The sequence below is a fragment of the Mycteria americana genome, chromosome 14 (assembly GCF_035582795.1).
Source record: "Mycteria americana isolate JAX WOST 10 ecotype Jacksonville Zoo and Gardens chromosome 14, USCA_MyAme_1.0, whole genome shotgun sequence".
Taxonomy (NCBI): Eukaryota; Metazoa; Chordata; class Aves; order Ciconiiformes; family Ciconiidae; genus Mycteria; species Mycteria americana.
The window spans coordinates 684,207-704,211 of NC_134378.1; the positions used below are offsets into that span (position 1 = coordinate 684,207).

Sequence of the window (20,005 nt, forward strand, 5' to 3'; positions counted from 1 at the left end):
CCACCTCTCTTCGCTCTGTCCTGTGCTCCAACCCTAATCATCTTGGTGGCCTCCTCTGGACTCACCCCAGTATGTCAGTGTCTGTCTTGTACTGGGACCCAGGAAATGGACCCAGGAAAGCTGCTGAGCTACACAGGAGAATCCGGTGTGAGTTACACCATTCCCGTGACAATAACAAAGAGGCCTCCGGAGAGAAGTGTGACTTCAAAGTACTAATTAAGAGAGAAAAGGGAGGAGTGAGGAGGATGGAGGGATGTTTAGCCTGAGATGTTTAGCCTGGGGGACAGAGGGGAAGGAACAGCCCTAAGAGCTACATCGTCTCCCCCTGGCTACGAGCCCTCTGCAATGTGAGCCTGCTGAGGAAGTGGAGTAGGCAGCTGGGAGAGGCGCAGGGCTTCTCCAAAGAGGAGAGATCCTGGATCCACCAAGCACTCGTCAGGCCCTGGCTCAGGGCACCTCTGAGCCATCTGCACGCTGCAGCCAGCAGCTTCACCCCAGCTCATAGCAGAAGTCTGCAGAAAGTCCCAGACTCAGCCACAGCTCCCAGGACTCGCCGCCACCGGCGGACCAGGATCAAGCTGAGTCATGGAAACCAGAGATGTGGCTTCTAAGTGCCCGCTCAGAGCACCCACAAAGAGCTCCTCTGCCTTCCCTGTACTAGAAACGACAGCGGGAGGGCAGCATGGCCATACTTACAAATTTATTGTGGCTGAAAAGGTTGATTATAATGATGGGAGTCTCTGTTTTCAACTCTTCTTTTTTCCCATCAATAATGAGCTGGTCAAACAGAAGTAGCTCATTCCACATCGGGCTCAGTGTCTCCTCCAGCACCTGTAGACAGAGACAGGAGGCCTGAGCATACCACAGCCAGTGGAAATAAACCACATGCACTTCGTAAAGAGAGTGAGGAAGCATGGGCTGATCCCCTCTCCATGCAGCCGCACCCAGCTGGCACGTGGCAGCAGGGGAGATGGTAAAAGCATGAAATCAACACTTGGGGCCAACTAGCACATGCCAATCAACCTTTGAGACCATGCTCAATGATATATATGTTTTGTCAAATGTTCCCTGAACATAGTCACACTGCCCAGAGCACACAAATACCTCGTGCCTGGAGTTACAAAATTTCCAGGAGGACTGCCACAGCACTGGCCTTCAACATGTCAGTGAGGACATGAAGATTTTTCTCTCCCCAAGTCCCCAAGAAGGCAGAGGCAAGAGTTTAAGTGGTCTCACCCTGGTGGTCTGGCAATGAGTCGAAAACACCACTCTCGCAAATGGATCTGAAAGGCCATTGTCATCTGCAGGGAGGATTCCTCGAGCCTGATACAGATGGGCTCGGAGCTGGAAATAGCTGAAATCTGGTAAGAAAAAGAGAAGAAAGGTCCCAGTTCCCCAGTCCAGCCCTGTGTGAGGCCAAAAGAAGAGGGCCAGCCAGGTAGGAGTGGGCACATCCTGCAAGGAATGGGTACCACTTCTAAGGGCACTCACTGTGGTTCCTAGAAGGCCAGCACATCTCAAAAGGTTTGGCCAAGCAAGACAAGCTCAGCAGGCTCCCCAGACACCTCTGGGAAGGATATGACATGTGAAATGTGCAGTGATCTGCTGTGAGCATCTGCTGTGGGGGAGCACCACCAGGCCTCAGCAAAGGGGCAGACCTCATGCCCATTGCCAGCACATTCAGTGCCTACGAAGCACCCATCCTGCCTGCTGCTCCAGCTGTGAGCGTGCAAACACGTCCTCATGAGAGCAAACAACCTGCGTGTCCCAGTCATGCTGTGGAGATGATAGGTCAGGTCCTACTCCTCGGACACTGACCCTGGGGCAGGACCTCTGACCTCTCTGCTCTCCTGCTCACGGGTAAGCCACGGAAAAGTGGCATCTGCACTCACCATCCCTGCTGAGCCGGCTGGGAGGACTGTATGCTGAGAGCTGGGCTATCTCTTGTCCGCTCTCAGAGAGGTACTTGAACTCCTCGGGCAGGTCCACCAAACAGTTCTTTGCATATTTGGTTACCCCAAGCCACAGGTAGATTTCTAGCTTGGCAAAGATCTCACCAGTGTGTAAGCCAGGGACCTGAAAGTACAGGAGGTTTAGCAGGTTTCCCATCTCAGCCATGCCCCCTTCAGTCCAAGATGATCACCATCAGCCAATGACCAACCAAATAGCACAGGAGACAGAGCACCACACTGGCAGTGGCAAAAGGTAGTGGTGGAGCAAGAGCTGTGTTTCCTTGTGAACTCCAGGATTTCAGGAAGGAGGGCCGGAAGCAAGGAGGGAGAAGCAGCATGAAGCAAGAGCACACTGTTTTGGTATAAACCGTGCCTTCATAAAAACAGTCTGGATCTTCGCACAGTCCTTGCCTTTCTCCTCTTCGACTACCGAGTAGAGGATGTTCTGTGCAGAAACTCTTGCATATGCCACACGCCTGTTGTTGCTGAGCATCCAGACGAGGACATCCGGGAGGGTGCACTGGGGCTGGAGGGAGGAAAGAGGGGAATGTCACAGCAGAGGAACAGCACATATCTTGTCCTCCCTCCACTGACACAGTGAAAGCTTTGTCTCCTCGCAGGAGGCACTGCTGGCTGCACGGCACTTTGGACATCCAGAAGCAACTGAAGGGCCTAACATTGGGCAAATGCTTCTGAGAGTCTCAGCCCTGCAATATGGCTCTGCAGGTTTCTTGGAGGGATCTGTGATCTGCCTTGTTTTTCACTGCGAACACCAGCAGGATGCACTCAACCCCATGTCATGCTGGGGAGGGGGAGACCCCACAAGACAGGAGAAGTGCCATTTTACCCCACACCTTTGACAGGAGTCCAAGTGCTGGTCCATGGGAAGGAACCACCTTAGCTGGCATCCCAGCAACATAAGTGCCCAGCATAAAGCTGCGGTTCAGGTTGAGAGCAGGACTTGCAATAAAGCAAATGCACAGATGGAAGCAATGACTTCTTTTAAACTCTAACCTAAGTTCTCTTCCCCATCTCAGTTTCCTTTCCATTAGTGTTTGCACATGTCCTTGGTACTTGTACTTGCAATTTTTCAGTACCCAAGTAGCTGAAGCGATTTATTACTGATCCAAACTAAGACCTCCAGTCTCCAAGCAGGGACTTAAAAGTGGCAAGTGTACATGCAGGGCTGACTCTGCAGAGACAGCAACGTTCCCACCCGATCGCAGGGAGCAAAATGGGAGGAGGTTCCTCTCTGTCTAGGGGATCAGCTGCAGCCAGCCTTCGAGGCTGGAGCCTGAGGACAGCTTCTCCTCCTGGTGGTGTGAGGGGTGACATCTTGTTCATGCTGAAGTCTACCCTCACATAGCTAAAGGTGTGAAAATGATTTGATTTCACTTAGTGAAAGACTTCAGACTGCAACATCTCTCCACCTAACTCCAGCAAACATTGCATTCTGGTTTACACTACACAAACGCACTGATTTTCCAGAGTTATTTAAAATAGAGCCAGTGAAACTGAAACCGGAGAGTCTCTGCTATGGATGAGAGACCTTATTTCAATGATAGTCTGAATTTGCATAAAGTGTCCAGAGTCAGTCCCTGGTGGGAGTGCAGGCAGCACAGGCAAGGCTGTTTTGCCAGGCAGACTGCCTGCAGCCCTACTGCAGGCACAGCCTCGGGCTGGCCGGGCAGAGAGGCCCGGGTGGCCTGGAGCTGGCCCAGCTTTGCCTCCAACCCACCACTGAGCTGCTTGGACCCCTGCTCTGTCACTAACAGCCCTGCAAAGCTGCCAAGCCTCATCCCTCATAAGAGCCATTACATGAAATATGGTAACTTCCAGCAGCTAGAATGTGGGATTTTACATAGCAAGGAAAGACAGCAGAGGAAAAGCCCAACTCAGGCTAGCGAGAGCCCCAGCAGCCAGTCCAGTGCCCTCTACTTGCCCATGCCCTCTCCTGCTCGGAAACGGGGTGTTCCAGGAGCAGCTGTACCTCTTTAGCCATGAAGCGTAGCTTTGCCAGGACTCTCCTTGTCTCCTTAACCTTCTCCTTGACGTTGGCTCGAGTCAGCCGCCGTCTCACACGGAGCCCTTGCTTTGCATACAGGATCTGAACAGAGAGCACGGCCATCACACTCCTGGCCGTGACCCGGGCATGACACACCGGCACCCCTCGTGGGGGCTCTGCAGAGAAGCACCCATGTGCTGATCACGTCCATCCTGCCCCATCGCCCCTGACCTCCACCACAGCTCACTCCCCAGCTGCCAAGAGCAAACCTCCAGTAATATCAACTCTGCCAATACCAGCCAGTAACAGAAGTCCATGAGCTTTTGCATCATTTGGGGCAGAAAGATGTATAAGGAATAAACATTTCAGAACCTGGTGGTCTAAGGCTCCAGATAGTGCCTGGGGCAGGCTTCGCAGAAGGAGCAACTTGGGGCCACAGAAGTACGTGAATACAAAGATGTAAGAAACTGGAAGATGGGGCTGGGCTTTCATGTCCATTAGTTGACAGTGTACACATCTGAGAAGAGACTTGGTGATGAACCAAAACTAACAATGAAATCCAGAAGAAATTCAGGGTGCAAACCCAGTATGGACTGACAAGGACAGAAAACTCATCTCTTGGGCTGGTTCTCTCTTTCAGAGAGTCTCAGACTTACCAGAGTACCTTCAGCATAGCTTAGGTGACAATGTGCAGGGAGGCAGAGGGAAGGGAGCTGGGACCCAGACATGCCTAAATTTTATTTCCTGCTGCTGTCATTGCATTTTGGTCAGCCTTTCAAAGCTTTGTAGTCTGATGAGGACTATGACTACAGCCATGCTCTGCTGTGCTGCGATGGAGGGTATGTAACTGTGCTCTCATTCAGGTAACTGGCCTTGTCTACAGGATTATGAGTGCCTAGATGTTGCCCTCTCCGGGGACAGGCAGATGGATGGCTGTTGTAGATCTGCTGGATGAGTACCCAGCCTATGGGCTGAGTCTCCAGTGGCAGTGGGTCTCAGTGAGCTCCCCCAAAACTGCCTGCAGGAAATAGCGTGCACCAAAAGGCCTCCAGCCACCTACTGAGCACCAACATGCATGTGCTCAGCCACACGTGCCCCACAGGAGAGGAAGGATGGCATCAGGGCACAGCATTTGCATAAAACTAGAGGCAGCCATGACCAGTTCCCGCCTCTGTTCCCTGTGCTGGAAGTTGTATTGCTCTGAGCAGAAGTGGGAGATGCTGCAGTGAAAGCCTATGACTGATACCATGAGGCTTAGCCCCATGTTTCCTTCTTAGTATCAATTCTAGCTGGTCCTCCAGAAGCATCCCCTAGACCAGGGATCTCACAGGCTCCCACCACGACCACCAAGCCCCACAGCTTACAATGTTGCGCATCAGGTATTTTGTCCGACATCTGTCAAGGTGGTTTGGATGTGCCATTGTTTTTCTCTCTGCTCTGAGTGAATATTGCCTGCAATGAGAAAAGCAGCACAGGCTCTGCATCCCCTGCACCCAGCAGGCAGAGTACAGCTCACACAGGAGGGGCACAAGCTCCAAATCCCTATTACTAATCCAGATGCATAAGAAAGCCCCCTCTCTGCAATGCCCTCTCTTCTGCAAGGTTTTTGATTCAGAAGGTACACTGGGGGTTGCTCAGCACCTGAGGCTCCCTCTCTACTGTCCCCATCACAAGGCTGGGGACTGACGTGCGTATCAGACCCCACCGGGCAGTCCCAGTGATTGAAACACTAGTCTCTTGTCTGTGTGATTGAAGAGAGTGAAGGAAATGTCCTAACATTTAGGAAACACCCAGGAGTCCAGGAGCATTGAGGCTGCAGTCTGTGACCCCTGTGCTTCCCAGGACTGGGGTCTCCCCTCCGAGCTTGAAGAGCTACAGGGTCCTTTCCCCAGGTCGTCCTGCTTTCCTTCCACTCAGCCGCCTCAAGAGGACAAGAGAGCAGGCTGTGCACAGCCCAGGCAGAACATGATACAGCCTCCTAACCTGAAAACGAGAAACCTTAGGAAATCAGGGACATGCTAACCTGCATCCAGCTACAAATTCCTCCAGCACCTCTCTGAGCCGCTCTTCTGCTTTAGCCTTTGGCCTTCTCATGAGCTTCTCCACGTCGTCCAGCCCCTGCTCCTGTGGGGAAAGTACAACGTTCAGGGAGCTTGCGCCTGGCTGTGGGGTGAGAGTGAAACGTTGCAAGGATGCGTTTTCCCCAAATGGCTTGTGCCCTTCTGTGGAGCTGGGAATCATGAGAGTGCTGCAGGTCAGCACTGTGCTGCCAGGGACTCTCTGGAGCCCGGGGATAACCTTAACACTGGTTGTTACACCACCTTGTGTCTCAGTCCTTGAGCAGCCACTGAAACACACTGGCAAGCTCTGCTTTCAGTTTCTAAGCCCAAAAGGGAAAGGCGAGGCCCTGAGAAGAGACTGCACCCCCCTGATGAATGACAGCCCGAAGCTGAGAGTCTGCGTGCAGCAGCATCTCCCCAGTGCACATGCAGCTCAGGACTGCCAGCAGAGGAGCTTTTTGCCACAGACGTCATGTCACTCACACCTCCAGGAGACATCCCCGGGCTGCGGCACAGCACAGGCAGTGGCTCTGCACTCACTGCCCTACCCCACACATGTAAAGGGCACATGGGGCTGAGCCCTGTGAGAGACATGGACTTGCATGGGGGGTGAGGATGTTTAAGGCAAACGTCTCGCAGAGCAACTGCATATGCTGCAAGGAAAGCACACCAGGAAGGACCATGCCACAGACAGACACCCTGAAATCGCTACCAGGCGCTCTGCCAGCTTGACAATCCAGTTGGAACTGCAGAGTCTCCAGGTGTGATCCTCCCAGTAGCTCCACACGTACACGCAGGGTTTCTCATGCATCATGGGCAGGTAGCTGTATGACCTAAGGGCAGCAGGCACAGGAGGTTACGGCTGCTGTTTGCAGAAAGCATGTGCCATGTCACAAAGCAGCGCTTGTGCACCCAAGCACAGGGAGCAGCGTCTGGGCTCTGTCCTCCTTGCAGAGAACTGGCTGTTTTGAGCCCTGCACCACGGACATGGATGCAAGCTGCTGGATCTGCCCTTTGCCATCCCAAATAGCACACAGGGTTTCTAGCAGAGAGAGCAGCACGTGCCCAGATGAATGAGGCTGAAGGGAGCATGGGATGCTGCCGAGATTTCTTGCTGCTACGGGACTGAGTAGTAGCAGGCACGGGGTTCACAGCGCGAACACCAAGACATTGCCAGGCCTGTGGGACAAACCAGGCAGCATTCCCAGAGCAAACATATCATCAGAAGAGCTTCTGCATGTGTTTCGTCTGCCCAACATAGGACAGCATGCACCGGAGTACTCCTCTCCTTCCTCCTCACTGGAATCAAGGCCTTAGGATGCTGCTTGTTAACCAGAAAAGGGACTGCTGTTATTGATGGGTCACAGTTTCCCTGGGACCCTGTCCTTGGCCACCTGCACACATCAAGCAGACACCATAGGGCCTGTAGTACTAATGGGCAATGGCAACCAGCTTAGGCCATGGCAAGCTGCAGGGTTGCAAAGAGGAGAAACACCTACACAGGAGTCTCATTGCTGAGCAGACCTCTAATAACATCTGGAATAACCAACCTGGGAAGCTGGGGCAGGACCACGACAGGTGGGAAAGAAGGATGAAGAAGACTCACCTATCATACTCCATGGGCTCTGGTCTCTGGCTCTTAGTAACCGACTTGTTCAGTGCTGCTGAAGCTGGGGCCAGGACTTCAACATCCAGCTCCCCATCTGAACCAGGATCCAGCAAAGGCTGCTTTTCTTCCTTCACTTCTCCCTTTTCCACTTTTCTCCATACTTTGGTCACAACCTCTTCAGCTTTGCCATAGTTTCCTTGAAGTTAAGCATTAAACAGGAAACAGGTAAGTGGGATCACTGTTAAACAAGTTTATTAGCTTGCAAAGTCAGAGTGCAACCATCCTGCCACGAGAATCACATGGGCATGCACTGCTTTTGGAACTAGCAGTTCAGTAGCATCCAACCTTCAGAGCATCATCACATGGACAACCAGAAGGTCTGAGAGGGAGGTGGGCAATTGCAAAGAAGTCCTTGTGTATGCCTCCAAGTTCCATCAGCTCCACCAAGTGCCTGCTAACTACCATCTACACCCCTACACTGGGGTCAGCAGCAGTTACTCAGGGAGACTTCTCAGCATCAAGCATCTCCAACCATCCAGCTTAGCAGGTGGGGGCTTCGACCTGCTCTTCTACCATTGTTTCCCCATCACCCACTGTCACAGCCCCTGAGCACTGCATAGCCAACCACAGTATCCCAGCTTCCCCTCCTTTTCTTCCCTTTCTTGCTCCCAAACCCTTCTACCTCTTCTCACCCCCACTTCCCAGGAGACCTTCAACCACTCTCCCCAAACAGGCAGTTCAGACAAATACTGCAAATCTCTAATCCCATAGGAGAGCATCCAGGCTTTTAAGGTAATTAAAGCACTGTGTGCACTCCCTGGCCTCATTCCCTATCCTTCCTGAGTTCCTGTTTCAGAGGCACGCGCTGTGCAGGGGCTGGCACCTTAGGACCGCAGTGCTGACCTGGGCTCTCAGAAGGAGATTCGCACTGTTCCCATCGTTTCTGGACATGGGGCCCTGGGAAATACCCACCTATAGAGACTTCAAAGCTGACAGGCTTGGAGCTGAGAGAGGAGTCCATCATAGTGGCTTCAAAGAAGGCAGCAAAGAGGAAGAATTCCTCCTTCCTCCCCAACGCATTCTGAGCAAAGAGACAGCAATCAGCCTGACAGCCTCATGTGCCAAAACACTGCCTCAGCAGAAATTCGGAGCACCAGGGCATGGCCAGTGCCTGCCAGCCCTCCCAAGGGACATCAGTGGGACGCTGCTGAGGTCACCACTGCTGGGCTGCCAGACATGGAAACAAGTTTTCTTGGAAATCCCAGGGGGCTGGTGCAGAGCCATGGCTTTGGCTGATGCTTGTGTGAAGCCACTGAGCAGGTTTGTAGGCTAAGGGATGGCTACTGTACCAAGACAGCTGCATCTTGCCTGCCTTCCCAGGCCAAGTGGGACCCACAGCCAGCTAACAGCTCCCTGGCTCCAGGGAGAAACAGTACATGCTCAAAGGCAGCTGTGCCCTGGGAATAACACCCACGTGAGAGTCCTCCCTGCACCACAAAGGCAATGCACGTGGGGATGCTCCAGCCTTATTGTGGGACGCTCAGCCCTTGCAGAGGCTCAGAAAGCCCTGGATGGCCCAGCGATGGGCAGGCTGGGTTTGCTTCAGCACTGTTACACCAGCAAGTGATCCCAATGCCTCTTCCCCATGAGGCCTGTGCACGCCGCAGGCTGGTGTGGGTCAGCCACGCTGGCATGGCAGGACTCACCTCAGGGAGTGGATGAAGCTCTTCCACCTCCACAGTGACCTCTCCGGGCTGCTCAGCCTCCTGAGAGCCCCTAGCCTCCTCCTCTCCCTGCAGCTGGCTCAGTTCTTTGGCTTTCTCCTTGGATTTCTTACTTTTCTTCTTCAGCTTCAGTTTGCTTAGGGCACCTTTTGTCTTGTCCCCAAGCTTCCTCTCTGCCACACTGGGGCTGCTGAAGATCTCCACTGTGATGGCCATGAGGATGCGCCCACGGTAGAAGATCCCCTCACCCATGCCCTCGTTGAGGTCCTTGTGGATGTCCTGTAGAGCTGAGTTCTGGGGGGAGCCATACAGGTTCACCCAGGCTGGGCCAAACGTGGGGTTAAAGCCTGCAGCAACAGGGACAGGGTCTAATTACACCACAGGGTGCTGCTGCAGAGAGACCTTCCCCCAGGAAGACAGCCCAGGACACAGGGATGTGAGCATGCTTCGGCCACTCCTGGCTTCCCACCTCCAGGAGACCACCATGGCCAAGCAAAGGGTGCACAGCATGGGGCTGCCCAGGATGCCCTGCCCCGGGGCAGTCATGCCAGGCCTCACCATTCCTGCCAGGGTCCGAGATCTGCTGCAGGTCAATGTAGTGTGTAGCGATGGCCACATCACCAATATTGGCATCATCCAGCACCTGGACTTTTATCTTCCTGGCCAGAGGCGGGAACATCTCGATGAAGCTGACCTGCTCATTCCACTCGGGCTCAGTGGTGTTGGTCTCCACCGATGTTTCCCCCTGCAAAGAATGTGTGAAAACCACGCAGTCCCAGCTGGCGGGCAGAGCAAGGGATGCCTCAGAGCCTCTCTGGGAATGGCATGCCCTCCTGTCCCACCTGCAGACAGTGCTGGGCAGGCTCTGGAGGTGGCAGTGTCCCTGCTCCTGCCCCCGTCCCAGCAATTGCTCTCTGTGCTTCATCAAGGGGCCCTGGCCGTTGTGCCTTGCACAGCCAAGGGAAGCACTAGAAGCAAGCAGGCAGCACCACCAGACCCAGAGGCGTTGCAGGGTCCCCTGGGAGCAGCCCTAGGCCCACCAGGCTGCCCAGGGACTGATTCTCATCTTAATGGGTATCACAGGACCTGAAATGCTGGCCTTGGGTGCAAGAAAAGGGCCATTAGCTCAGTAAACTCTCCCAAGGGTGTCAGGCTGAGTCATTTGCCACAGAGGACTTCTGCTCCAGGATTTATTTGACCCTCTCCCTACATTTAGGGATATGAAATCTCTGCCTGCACAGCCAGTAGCTCAACCAGTGGCTGTGCTCAGGGCTGGGGCTGTCCCCTGTGCAGCTCTCTGCAGAGAAAAAAAGCCTTCTCATCCAAGCACCACGCACCCAAGGCCACACAGTTCAGGCCACTGCCAAAGACAAGAAGACTTGGGGTCTCCCAGCCTGTCTCCGGTGTGGCTGCTGTGTCCCATGGAGGCTCCTGGCAGCATCAGCCCAGCACATGCTGCTGCACAGCTAAGGGAGGATCTGCCTGGTCCCATGCAGACCCCCCAGCAGACTCACCTGCTGCCCGCAGAACGAGACCTGCACGTATGGGTCAATAAAGACCTTTTTCTCCCCTATGATCTTGGAGAAACCACCCATGATGCCCGTGCTCACGCTGGGCAGGCCCTCAGCACGATACAGCTTGATGCAGAACCTGGCCCAGGGTCTCTCTGCAGGGACTCTTTTAGGCAGCAGTAGGTTCCTGAAAGACAAATTCATGTTCTGGCTCTCTCCTGGAGCCCAGGAAACACAATGCTGGGAAAGGCCCTGACTGGCAGGACGTTTGGATCCTGCCCCACCACAGGTCTCTTTCCCTGGGTCTTTCCCCATCAGAAGAGGGAAAAATGGGGCAAAAAGGTAGCATGAAGAGAGACATGACTATTTTCCCCAGGGCAAGACTGCACTGCACCTACCTTTCAATGTCCTCATCCTGGCTGCTGGAGGAGGTGGGAAGGGAGCCCACAACATCCCCACGTGCGGTGACAGAGATGTTGCACTTCACAAAGCCTTTCACGCCTGCCCGGGTGTCCATGGGGTCACTGATAACAGCCCACTTCTGGAAAAACCTGTGATCTGAGAGGGAAGGGAAGGAGTTTCCTGTGGAGAGCCCAGGTTACCATTTCACATCCCAACTACGTCTGCATAAAGACTGCCCTGACCCTGCCTCTGAAGGTGCAGGAGCTGTCACCAGCCCTCAGACAGCCAGGAGGAGAAGCAAGTGCTGGTCCTCATGTGAACTAAGTGCTTTAAAGACAGGGCCCTCACCAGACCCAGCAGAGCACAAAGGAAACATCAGTTTCAGACAAAGCCGGGGTCAGGAAGCAGGTATGCAGTGCAGTTGGTCATACCTGGCTGGCTGTACACTGTCGCAACATCCATCTTGAACGTTCCTATGCATGTTCCCAGGAATGGTATCTTCTTTGAGTGAAAAACCTGCAGACAGCACAAATCCCCCTGAGCACCAAGAGATGCGGGCAGCCAGGTGACACATCCAGACATCCCTGAGGAGGCCAGGACTGCTAGGAGATGCCCATTCCAACACACAGCTCAGGCAGCAGTTGCAAGTTCCTCATGCACATTGACCCATCTGAGTTAGCCCTGGGACAAACCCATTCCTGCCCAACCATTCCCACAAAGCCCACCAGCTCATAGCCCTCACTCAAACCTGGGCCAAGGAAAATTCATGTGCAACCAACTCGGCTTCTTCTGCCAGCCCCAGTTAAGCCAAACCCCTACAATGGACCAAGGGCAGACCTGCTTTCCTGCGGGAGTCCTATGTCCATACCCTGCTGGGTCAGGGCAGAGCCATGCCCCCACCAGGCTAGTGTCTCTCCCAAAACCCAAGCCTCGCTTGGTGCTTGCTGAACCCACACCAGCAGAAGAAAAGTGCAGCCTTTCACAGGGAAAGCGTTAGAGATCATGTGGCAAAGGAGATGCTGGCTGGGTTTAGCTATCTTCAGAAAAGCCCCATGTCTTTGGGGAAGGCCCTGCGCTTTGGAGAAGCCCCTGTGCTTTGGGCCAGGGGATTTTTGAAGACTGCTCTCTGCCTGCCTGGGCTTTTCTACAAGCACAAATCACTGCTGAGATCCCCTCACACCAGTCATTCGCCTCCACAACCTGCAGGATGAGGCTCCAGGGTAAGGGGCAGAGGGAATTGCCCCCAAAACAGCAGGGCATCAAGGCAATGGGCAAGAAACCGCCCCAGAGGCCCCACTTCAGTCACTGGATGCAGAGAAAACCTGACACGGAGGAGGTGGGAAGGCAGCACTGCCCAGCACTGGCTCAGAGCGGGGCCGGGTCTCTGCCCCACTGTGGCTGCAGGAAGGTCCTTTGGTCTCTCTGTAGTGCAGATGCCTCTGGCTGGAAAACCTGTCTGGTACTGGTACCCTTGCTTTGCCCATCACTCTCAGCGTCCACACACACAACCATCAGGCTGTACCAGTTACCAGCAGAGGGTAAAGAAGAAGACATACTTACCGAGATCTCTATGAGTTTGTGGAATAAAATGTCCCTTGGCTCATGGAATTCAAACAAAAAATACTGAAAGAGAAGAACAACACAGCTGAGCCCTGGGCTCCCAACATGGCCCCACAAGCACCTCTGCCTGAGAGCAGCTGCATCCCAAGCATCCCCTGCAAGGATGGCCCCAGCCACTTGGGACACCAGTGGGGCAAGGACAGAGCCTCTGTCCGTATCACATACTTCATTGTAGAAGGGGCAGTTTGTTGACTTCTGTGTTGCCGTGTGCCTCTTCTCCTCTCCAACCTTGACTACCACAAAGGGGTTAATGTTCACCCCCACCAGCTTCTGCGCTTCAATGATATTAATCCCAACCTGAGAAAATCATAGAACCATAACATAGTTTAGGTTGGAAGGGACCTTTTAAAGGTCACCTGCGGGAGAAAACATCCCATCTGTGGGAGAAAACCCTCGGATCAGCATTCTCCTCATTTCCAGCTGCATCTTGAGCTTGTTTCAGCAATACCAGTACGCAAATGTGCAGGACCCTCTTGCCGCAGGGGTGGACACTCAGGGCAGGCAAGAGCATGGCTCCTGAAATCTGCTATGGCCAGGACAAACCAAAATGGTATTTGAGATATTTGGTTCTTTCAGACAAGCAAGGAAATGAAGTGTTAAATCTCCAGCACCTTTGACAAGAGCGGCCTCCCCAGCGGCACTGTCCCCTGAGCAGCACTGTCCCCGTTCAGTTCCTGATCCCAAGGTGATGCAAACCCACTCCTCCCACATAGTGGGGTCCACAGACCATCTTGGACAAGATGCTCTTTGTGTCTTCTGTCTATACTTCTCTGAATCCTGCTGAGATGGACACCATGGGAAAGACTGGAATGTGACTGCCTGATTTGCTGCAACTGGTTACGGGTCTAAGACATGGCAGAAGTGTTCTCACATTTGCTCTACCTAACTAGGCAGTTGTTAAGGTGAAGAATAGTAGCTTCAAGAAAAGGATGGTAGGAAATTCCACCCCCACAAAAGCTTCCTGCTTGGTGGATAAGAGCCAGCCCTGAAAAGCAGGAGACCCAAATGTGAGTCCACGTTTACTTAGAACCAGGGAAGGATTTAAATCCATAGCCAGGCTGGGAGACCTGCCCTGAAATCTGCAGGGCAAAAGATGGGACTGAACTCCTTTTCCAAACTTCACAGTGGTTTCAAATAAACCTGATGTCAGAGCATCGGCCAGAGCCACAGCTTCATACCAGCCTCCCAGCATCTCCAAGAAAGCCCCTGCAGCAGCCCTCCACCTCCAGCCATGTCCCACAGATGTCCCTGGGGGCTCAGGCAAGGCCCTGGGCAAGCTGGCAGGCACCAGCCCTGCCTGGGTGCTCTCTGAAGCTCTGCTCAGGCAGTGTTTTGCAGTGGCGCACATGGCTGTCAGGCTGATTCCCTTCTCCTGTACATAGCTAACTACATGGCCCAAAAAGAAATTCTGCTCTAGGCTGGCTGATGTTGGAGCCAGCACTCATGGATGCAGTCTGTTCAGGGAATCTCACACCTTGCCCAGGGAAGCCACCCAAATCAAGAAGGCACCTTCGTGCTAGAGGCCTTGCAGGGGTATGTGGCAATTGGAGAAGCCCGGGCCTGCAACAAGGCAGCGAGGGACCAGCTGCGGGGCCAGAGGCAGCTGCAGGGACACACACACAACACTGCAGTACCTGGAAGCTCTGTGGGGTTGGGGTGGCAAAGAGGTCCCGTGCGGAGCAAAGTCTGGAGCGGCTGCACAGAAAAACAACCCGGGTGAGCAGGTCTCTTCATCTACGTGGACCCGAGCAAGCCCCCAGCAAGGGAAGCAACAGAAACCCTGGCAAATAATGGCTCCTTGCCCTGGGAACAAGCAAATCCCCAACAGTCCCTGTTTGGGGCCATTGGAGATTGAAGGTTTCTGACATTTTGCAGAAGCAGAATGCCAAGAGATGCAAGATTGCCCCAGAAATCACCCCATGAGCTGGCACTTTCCACCCCAGGGCCCAAGCAGGGGCAAGAGAGAAGAGCATGCCATGGACACCTCTTCACAGGGCTGAAGACAATGCTTGAGACCTCCATTTCAGACACATCATAGAAATCTTCTTCCTCCTCTTCCTCATCAGTCTCCAGGCCTTTGGCCAGCTTCCTGCCCAGTGCGGCGGCCCTCCTGTCCAGTTCGCTCGCTCTCGGCCCCTCGGCTGCCCTGCAAACCCCCCACCACGTCACGCACTGCATCATCAGCCCTGATGAGTGGGTTGTGCCCTCCTCTCCACCCAGGAGGGTGAGCTGATACACTCAAGTAGGGTGACTTACTCCAGCTCCTCAAATCCAGGATTGTGGATGATTAACTCCAAACTGTAAGAAAAGCAGATGCCTTGCTGAAAAAAAAACAGTGCATTGCGGCTGTTCACTGATGCATGTAAGTAACAGAGCCACAGCTATACTCCTGCTTGGCTCTTGGCAGGGATACGAGCGTCCTCCTAAGCGATGCTTTTCCACTGTCCACCCCGTGTGCCTTGCCGCTTTGCCTCTGGCACTCCAGAAGTGACACTCCCCAGACCTTGCTGCTGCCTGCCATCCTGTCCGCCCAGACACCCACATCTACCCTGGCTTTGGGCACCACCTGTGTGCAGGGTGCCTGGGGTTGCTACAGTCCAAAGCCATGCTCTCTGCAACTTTGCAACCACAGTATCTTGCTCCCGTCAGCCAGAAAGGCTGCAGAAATGCTCTTGAGTCCAAAAGGACTCCCAGGGTGCAGTGGGTTGTTGCAGTCACAGGCTTTTTGTGAAGACAAGGTATTTTTCTCTCCAAGAGCCCTGCTCACTTATTGCCGCTGTAGAGGAGAGATGCATCAACCTGGCCAGAGGTGAAGAGTAAATGAGGCTGGATTGCATCCCAAAGGCTGCCATTGGCAAAGGCAGCTGTACAAGCTGCCTGGAAATTTGCTCCTCCCAGGATTTCAGTACCTGTCTTTCATCTGATAGACAAAGTCCTCTTCAACCCAGGTCCCAGCTGAGCCATCTGGAGGCTGGTAGCGCAAATCCAACTCAATATAGATCTACAAACAGAAAATGAAACTGCCTGAGAGCTTGGCAGCCACAAAACAACTGCAGAAATGTCACAGAAAAGGGGAAGGGGAGCGTGGAAGGAAAAAAAAAGAAGTGAGATGCTGGTGGAAAGAAGAGGAAGGAAGGGGGTCACAACCCCACAAGAAGCCTATTTGTACCAGACTCTCCTTGCCTACCTGCATCAACAAGGTAGAGTTAACCAAACTCCCTCCCCTACAGCTTCCCAGACTCCAGGATTCACTGAATAAAAGCTGGCTCAAGTTTCCAAATCTAAAATATACCATGTAGAGGCCACTGAGAGCCATCTCAGAGCACTTTTGACAAGGAAAGTGGGGAGAGCCCTGCAGCAGAGCAAACAAACGTGCAGGAGTTTGGAGTGGTCTCTCTGTGGGAGGCATGAGACAGCTGGCAGAGCATCCCCAGGCATGACAGCTTGGTTTAAAACACCACAGAAGCCATAAGCACACCCAGAGTCTGCATCACAAGAGATATTGACTTAGTGTCAGTGATGAAGAAGGACGGCCAGAGAAGTATGGGGCATGTTTGGTATTGGCACAGCCAGCATGGGTCTGAAAACGCTTGGTCTGCAGGTGACCAGCTGATCTCAAACCAACACAAACGTACAAGAATTTCCCAGCGGAGGCCAAAATCACAGCTGCGGAGGAGGTCACTTCTCAGTAGGCTGAAAAGGATGTACAAGCTGGGTTCATAGCTCAGACCCTGGAAAACACATTTCTGGGAGGAGAAATACAGCCCAAGAAAGCAGTAGTACAGTGGCTGGGAAAGGCAGCAGCAAAGGCTGGATGGATGCAGAAGCCTGCGATAAAGCTGGGTGCATAGCTGAGGCTCTGAAAAAAACCTTTCAAACCACCAGGAGAAAAAAGGGGTGCAAATAACTCAGGTCCCAGAGAAGAACGGGACTTGGAATAGCAGGAACAGCTTTGTTTCCACTTTGCTAAAGGAGCAGCGGTTGAAACAGCCTCTCTCCCTTGGGGACGTGTCTCTTCCCAGCTGAGCTGAGGAAGAGGGTCTCAGGCTGCTCTTGGGCATCCAGTCTTGCCTGCCCTACTTCTGTCCCCTGCAGCCCTTGCGCAGCCAGGGTTATTGGGTTGGAGCGGCTCATCAGCCAACCGAATGCGGTTGGTTTTTGGTTGGAGCGGCTCATCAGCATGAGTGCTGCTGTTAGCACAAGGGAAGAGACAGTCAGGGGCAAAGGGTTGGGCTGCAGAGCAGCTCTGACCTTACAGCGGTGTAAGTGCCCCTAGCTCAGTCCACTCAACGGAGCGCCAGCATGGAGTGCTGCCGAAGGGTCGGCCTAGTCCTTGTCCCTTTGCTGGCACAAACGTTTACGCAGTGAGCTGTATAGGGCTAAAAATCATCCTGGAAATGCTCAGCTTCCACCTGGACCTGCTCCCTGACCCAGCCAGCTCAGCAACATGGGAAAGCTGTGCCTGTGCCACTCAGGCTCGTGGTCTGGTGGCCACAGAGCTGCATCCCATGTGCTACCGCGGGGGTGAGTCAGGTTGCCCGTGGGAAAGGCAAACAGGGGTGCAGCACATTGCAGGGCTGTCCGCATCCGCCTCTCCTCCTCCTGGCCCTGCCCGCAGCCCTGGCACGGAGCCCTGGTTGTCCAGCACTCGCTGAACCACGCCTGCACGCCCAGCTGGCAGGAAACAGTTCATTTTTGGGTCACATTCATTTTCCACCTGCACAAAGGGCCCAGTGAGCCCTGGCACCAGGGCACGAGGGGAGCGGGACTGACAGAGCAGAGCAGAGGGGCAGGCAGGCATCAGAGCCGCTCGTGCTGCCCTGGACCATCCAGTTAGCACTGGTGTTTAACCGCTCATACTGCCCCTGGTTAAGCCATCCGGTTAGCCCTGGTGTTTAACCCAAAAGCTCACTGGGGATCCCAAGGCACCCTGCCACCATCAGCCCCACTCGTCAGCTACCCTCTGCTTTGTACCCTGCAGCAGCCCATGCCCATGCACTGCGTGGTGCAGGAAGCAGATGAAATACCACCTCCTACATCCATCACCCAGACCCAGGAAGGTTTTACTAAGCCTCCCTCTGCTCATCCAGGCCTTCGGCAGGTCTCCAGGGCCCCCAGCCCACTCCACACACTTATGGATGCTGCTAGAACCACTTGATGGGTGTGAAGTAGCTGCACCCCTGCACAGAGAGGGCACAAAACACCACAGCACTCCCAGGCTCAAAGCAGCACCTTGGACTCCCCCTCAGCCGCAAATCCACCTGGGAAGCGCCACACAAGGCTTCCCACAAAGCCTTCCTGATTGCCGATGGCCAGGCCGCCCATGGAGGACTTACACCGGTGACTCTGTGGTTCCTGTCAACGAGGGCCTCCCGGAGGATCAGCCTCCCGGACGTCATCAGGTGCTGAAGGCTGAGGACAAGGGTACCGAGAAGTCTGGAACAAAACCAGGGGCTGCAGCAATTACTGTGTGTAGCATTAGTACCTACATCCTGGGGGAAGACAGTACCAGGATCTCCGCTCTCCTCCTCACAGCCCCTCCGAGCTGCGGTGAAGGCAGTGAACTGCGGCAGCACTTTCCATAGGGAGTCTGGCAGCCAAAATACCCAAGACCCACTGACCCTGCAGCAGGTCGTGCCTCCATCCCTGTCATGCCCAGGCAGCTGCTTGCAACCGAGCTGCCATCTACTGTTAAAGGCTTGTGCAAATCCAGTCCCACTGAGTGTGAGGGAGCTCTCCCCTTCAGCAGAGCTGGGCTTCATGGGAGCCAGTCTGTGTTTGGGCAACCGGCAGAGCTGGGGTAGCTCTTCCCAGACAAAACTGGGAAGCAGAGGCTCCACACAAGGAAATACAGAAATAGGACATAAAGCCATGGCCGCAGGAATGTTTGCAGCAAGTCAGGCCAAAATTTACCTACTCCAAAGGGGCTTCTCCCTGGAGAAGGGTCATCTGGCTCCCTGCAAGTGGCATTCAGCCACTCCTAACCCCACCTTGTGTTGCTGCTGTCTGGAGCCTGTTTGTTGGCCTCCATCTCCCCTCGGCAGCTCTGCTGGCAGCTGAGCTAAGCCCCGTGTGAAGCAGAGCTTCCTGCTGCCTGCTGGAAACCACCATCGGAGCATTTCAGTGCCCGCCCAGGACTGAGACAGGAGGAATCATTCCCCAGTCATCTCTATTTCAGCTGCGAGCTGCTGATCTCTCGTATCCCCTCTCACCTCCCTCTTCTCCAAGACACAGAGCCTGTCTAGTCTCCTACCCCCAAGGAAGGAGTCTCTCTGCTCATCCCCCTCCTCTCCAGCTTTTCCAGCTCGGTGCTGCCACCACAGAAAGGCTGCACATGCAGAAGTCCAGAAACCACAGATCAATACAGCAACATAACAAATTTTTCCCTTCTGTCCTTCCACACTCTCTTTCGTTTATTTTTGATCATCCCAGTGCGCTGACCAACTGCTTTTAAACTGTAACGTCTTGTCACCTGCCATTACTCTGCTCCCCAGCAGTGGAGGTGTGTGGATAGATGCTGCCAGTGCCAGTCCAGCCATTTCCTATTGGACTTCTTTGCTCAGTGCCATCAGGTCCTGGCGATATGTTACTGTTTCTTTTATCTATTTGTCCTATAGCCATTTCTGTTGACATTTCAGTCAGAGACAATTCGTCTGATCCAGCTCCCACAAGGAAAGTATCCAGTAAACAGTGACACTAAGTTCAACCACATTTTCTGCTCTGGCTTTATCTTTAAGTGTCTCGCATGTGCTGTACTCATCTGTTTCCTCCACACCCCCTCTGGCAGGCTTGTGATGGCTTTGAAAAAGTTTGTATTATTAGCTACCTCTAGAGAGTTGTTCCTATTGATTTCCCTTCAGTTCTTACATTTTGCTTATCAGAGCTAGCACCCTTCCCTGCATCCTCGTGTTTCACATGTCCTGGAAAGACATGCCTCTGCTCCCTTGCTTGCTGTACCACCCCTGCTCAATCTGTCACCTCTACTCTTGGGTTTCCCTGAAGTGTTTTACAACTGCTGGAATAGCTGCTGAGTTCATGTTATTGTGTCTGTACCACCTAGAAACATTTTAAATTCCAGCTGATCCTTTACCATTTAAATTGCTGTCTTTTTTTAAAGGTTGA

The 20,005-nt window shown here is 53.6% G+C and overlaps 1 protein-coding gene across 1 annotated transcript in view; it reads right to left on the reverse strand.

Annotated features, from left to right (window-relative positions):
* Positions 1–20,005, reverse strand: part of LOC142417029 (fer-1-like protein 4) — a 39,292-nt gene that overhangs the window by 17,933 nt on the left and 1,354 nt on the right. Inside the window, exons 3-24 of the mRNA XM_075517288.1 lie at positions 18,220–18,319; positions 15,793–15,884; positions 15,140–15,181; positions 14,868–15,029; positions 14,518–14,578; positions 13,049–13,180; positions 12,824–12,886; positions 11,695–11,779; positions 11,260–11,419; positions 10,865–11,048; positions 9,909–10,095; positions 9,333–9,697; positions 8,599–8,707; positions 7,624–7,822; positions 6,730–6,850; positions 5,981–6,081; positions 5,322–5,409; positions 3,943–4,059; positions 2,326–2,478; positions 1,893–2,076; positions 1,237–1,361; positions 697–831 (exon numbers count right to left, since the gene is read on the reverse strand). Of these exons, the coding sequence (XP_075373403.1) occupies positions 697–831; positions 1,237–1,361; positions 1,893–2,076; positions 2,326–2,478; positions 3,943–4,059; positions 5,322–5,409; positions 5,981–6,081; positions 6,730–6,850; positions 7,624–7,822; positions 8,599–8,707; positions 9,333–9,697; positions 9,909–10,095; positions 10,865–11,048; positions 11,260–11,419; positions 11,695–11,779; positions 12,824–12,886; positions 13,049–13,180; positions 14,518–14,578; positions 14,868–15,029; positions 15,140–15,181; positions 15,793–15,884; positions 18,220–18,319 (2,965 nt within the window). The remainder of the gene's footprint in view (positions 1–696; positions 832–1,236; positions 1,362–1,892; positions 2,077–2,325; positions 2,479–3,942; positions 4,060–5,321; positions 5,410–5,980; positions 6,082–6,729; positions 6,851–7,623; positions 7,823–8,598; positions 8,708–9,332; positions 9,698–9,908; positions 10,096–10,864; positions 11,049–11,259; positions 11,420–11,694; positions 11,780–12,823; positions 12,887–13,048; positions 13,181–14,517; positions 14,579–14,867; positions 15,030–15,139; positions 15,182–15,792; positions 15,885–18,219; positions 18,320–20,005) is intronic.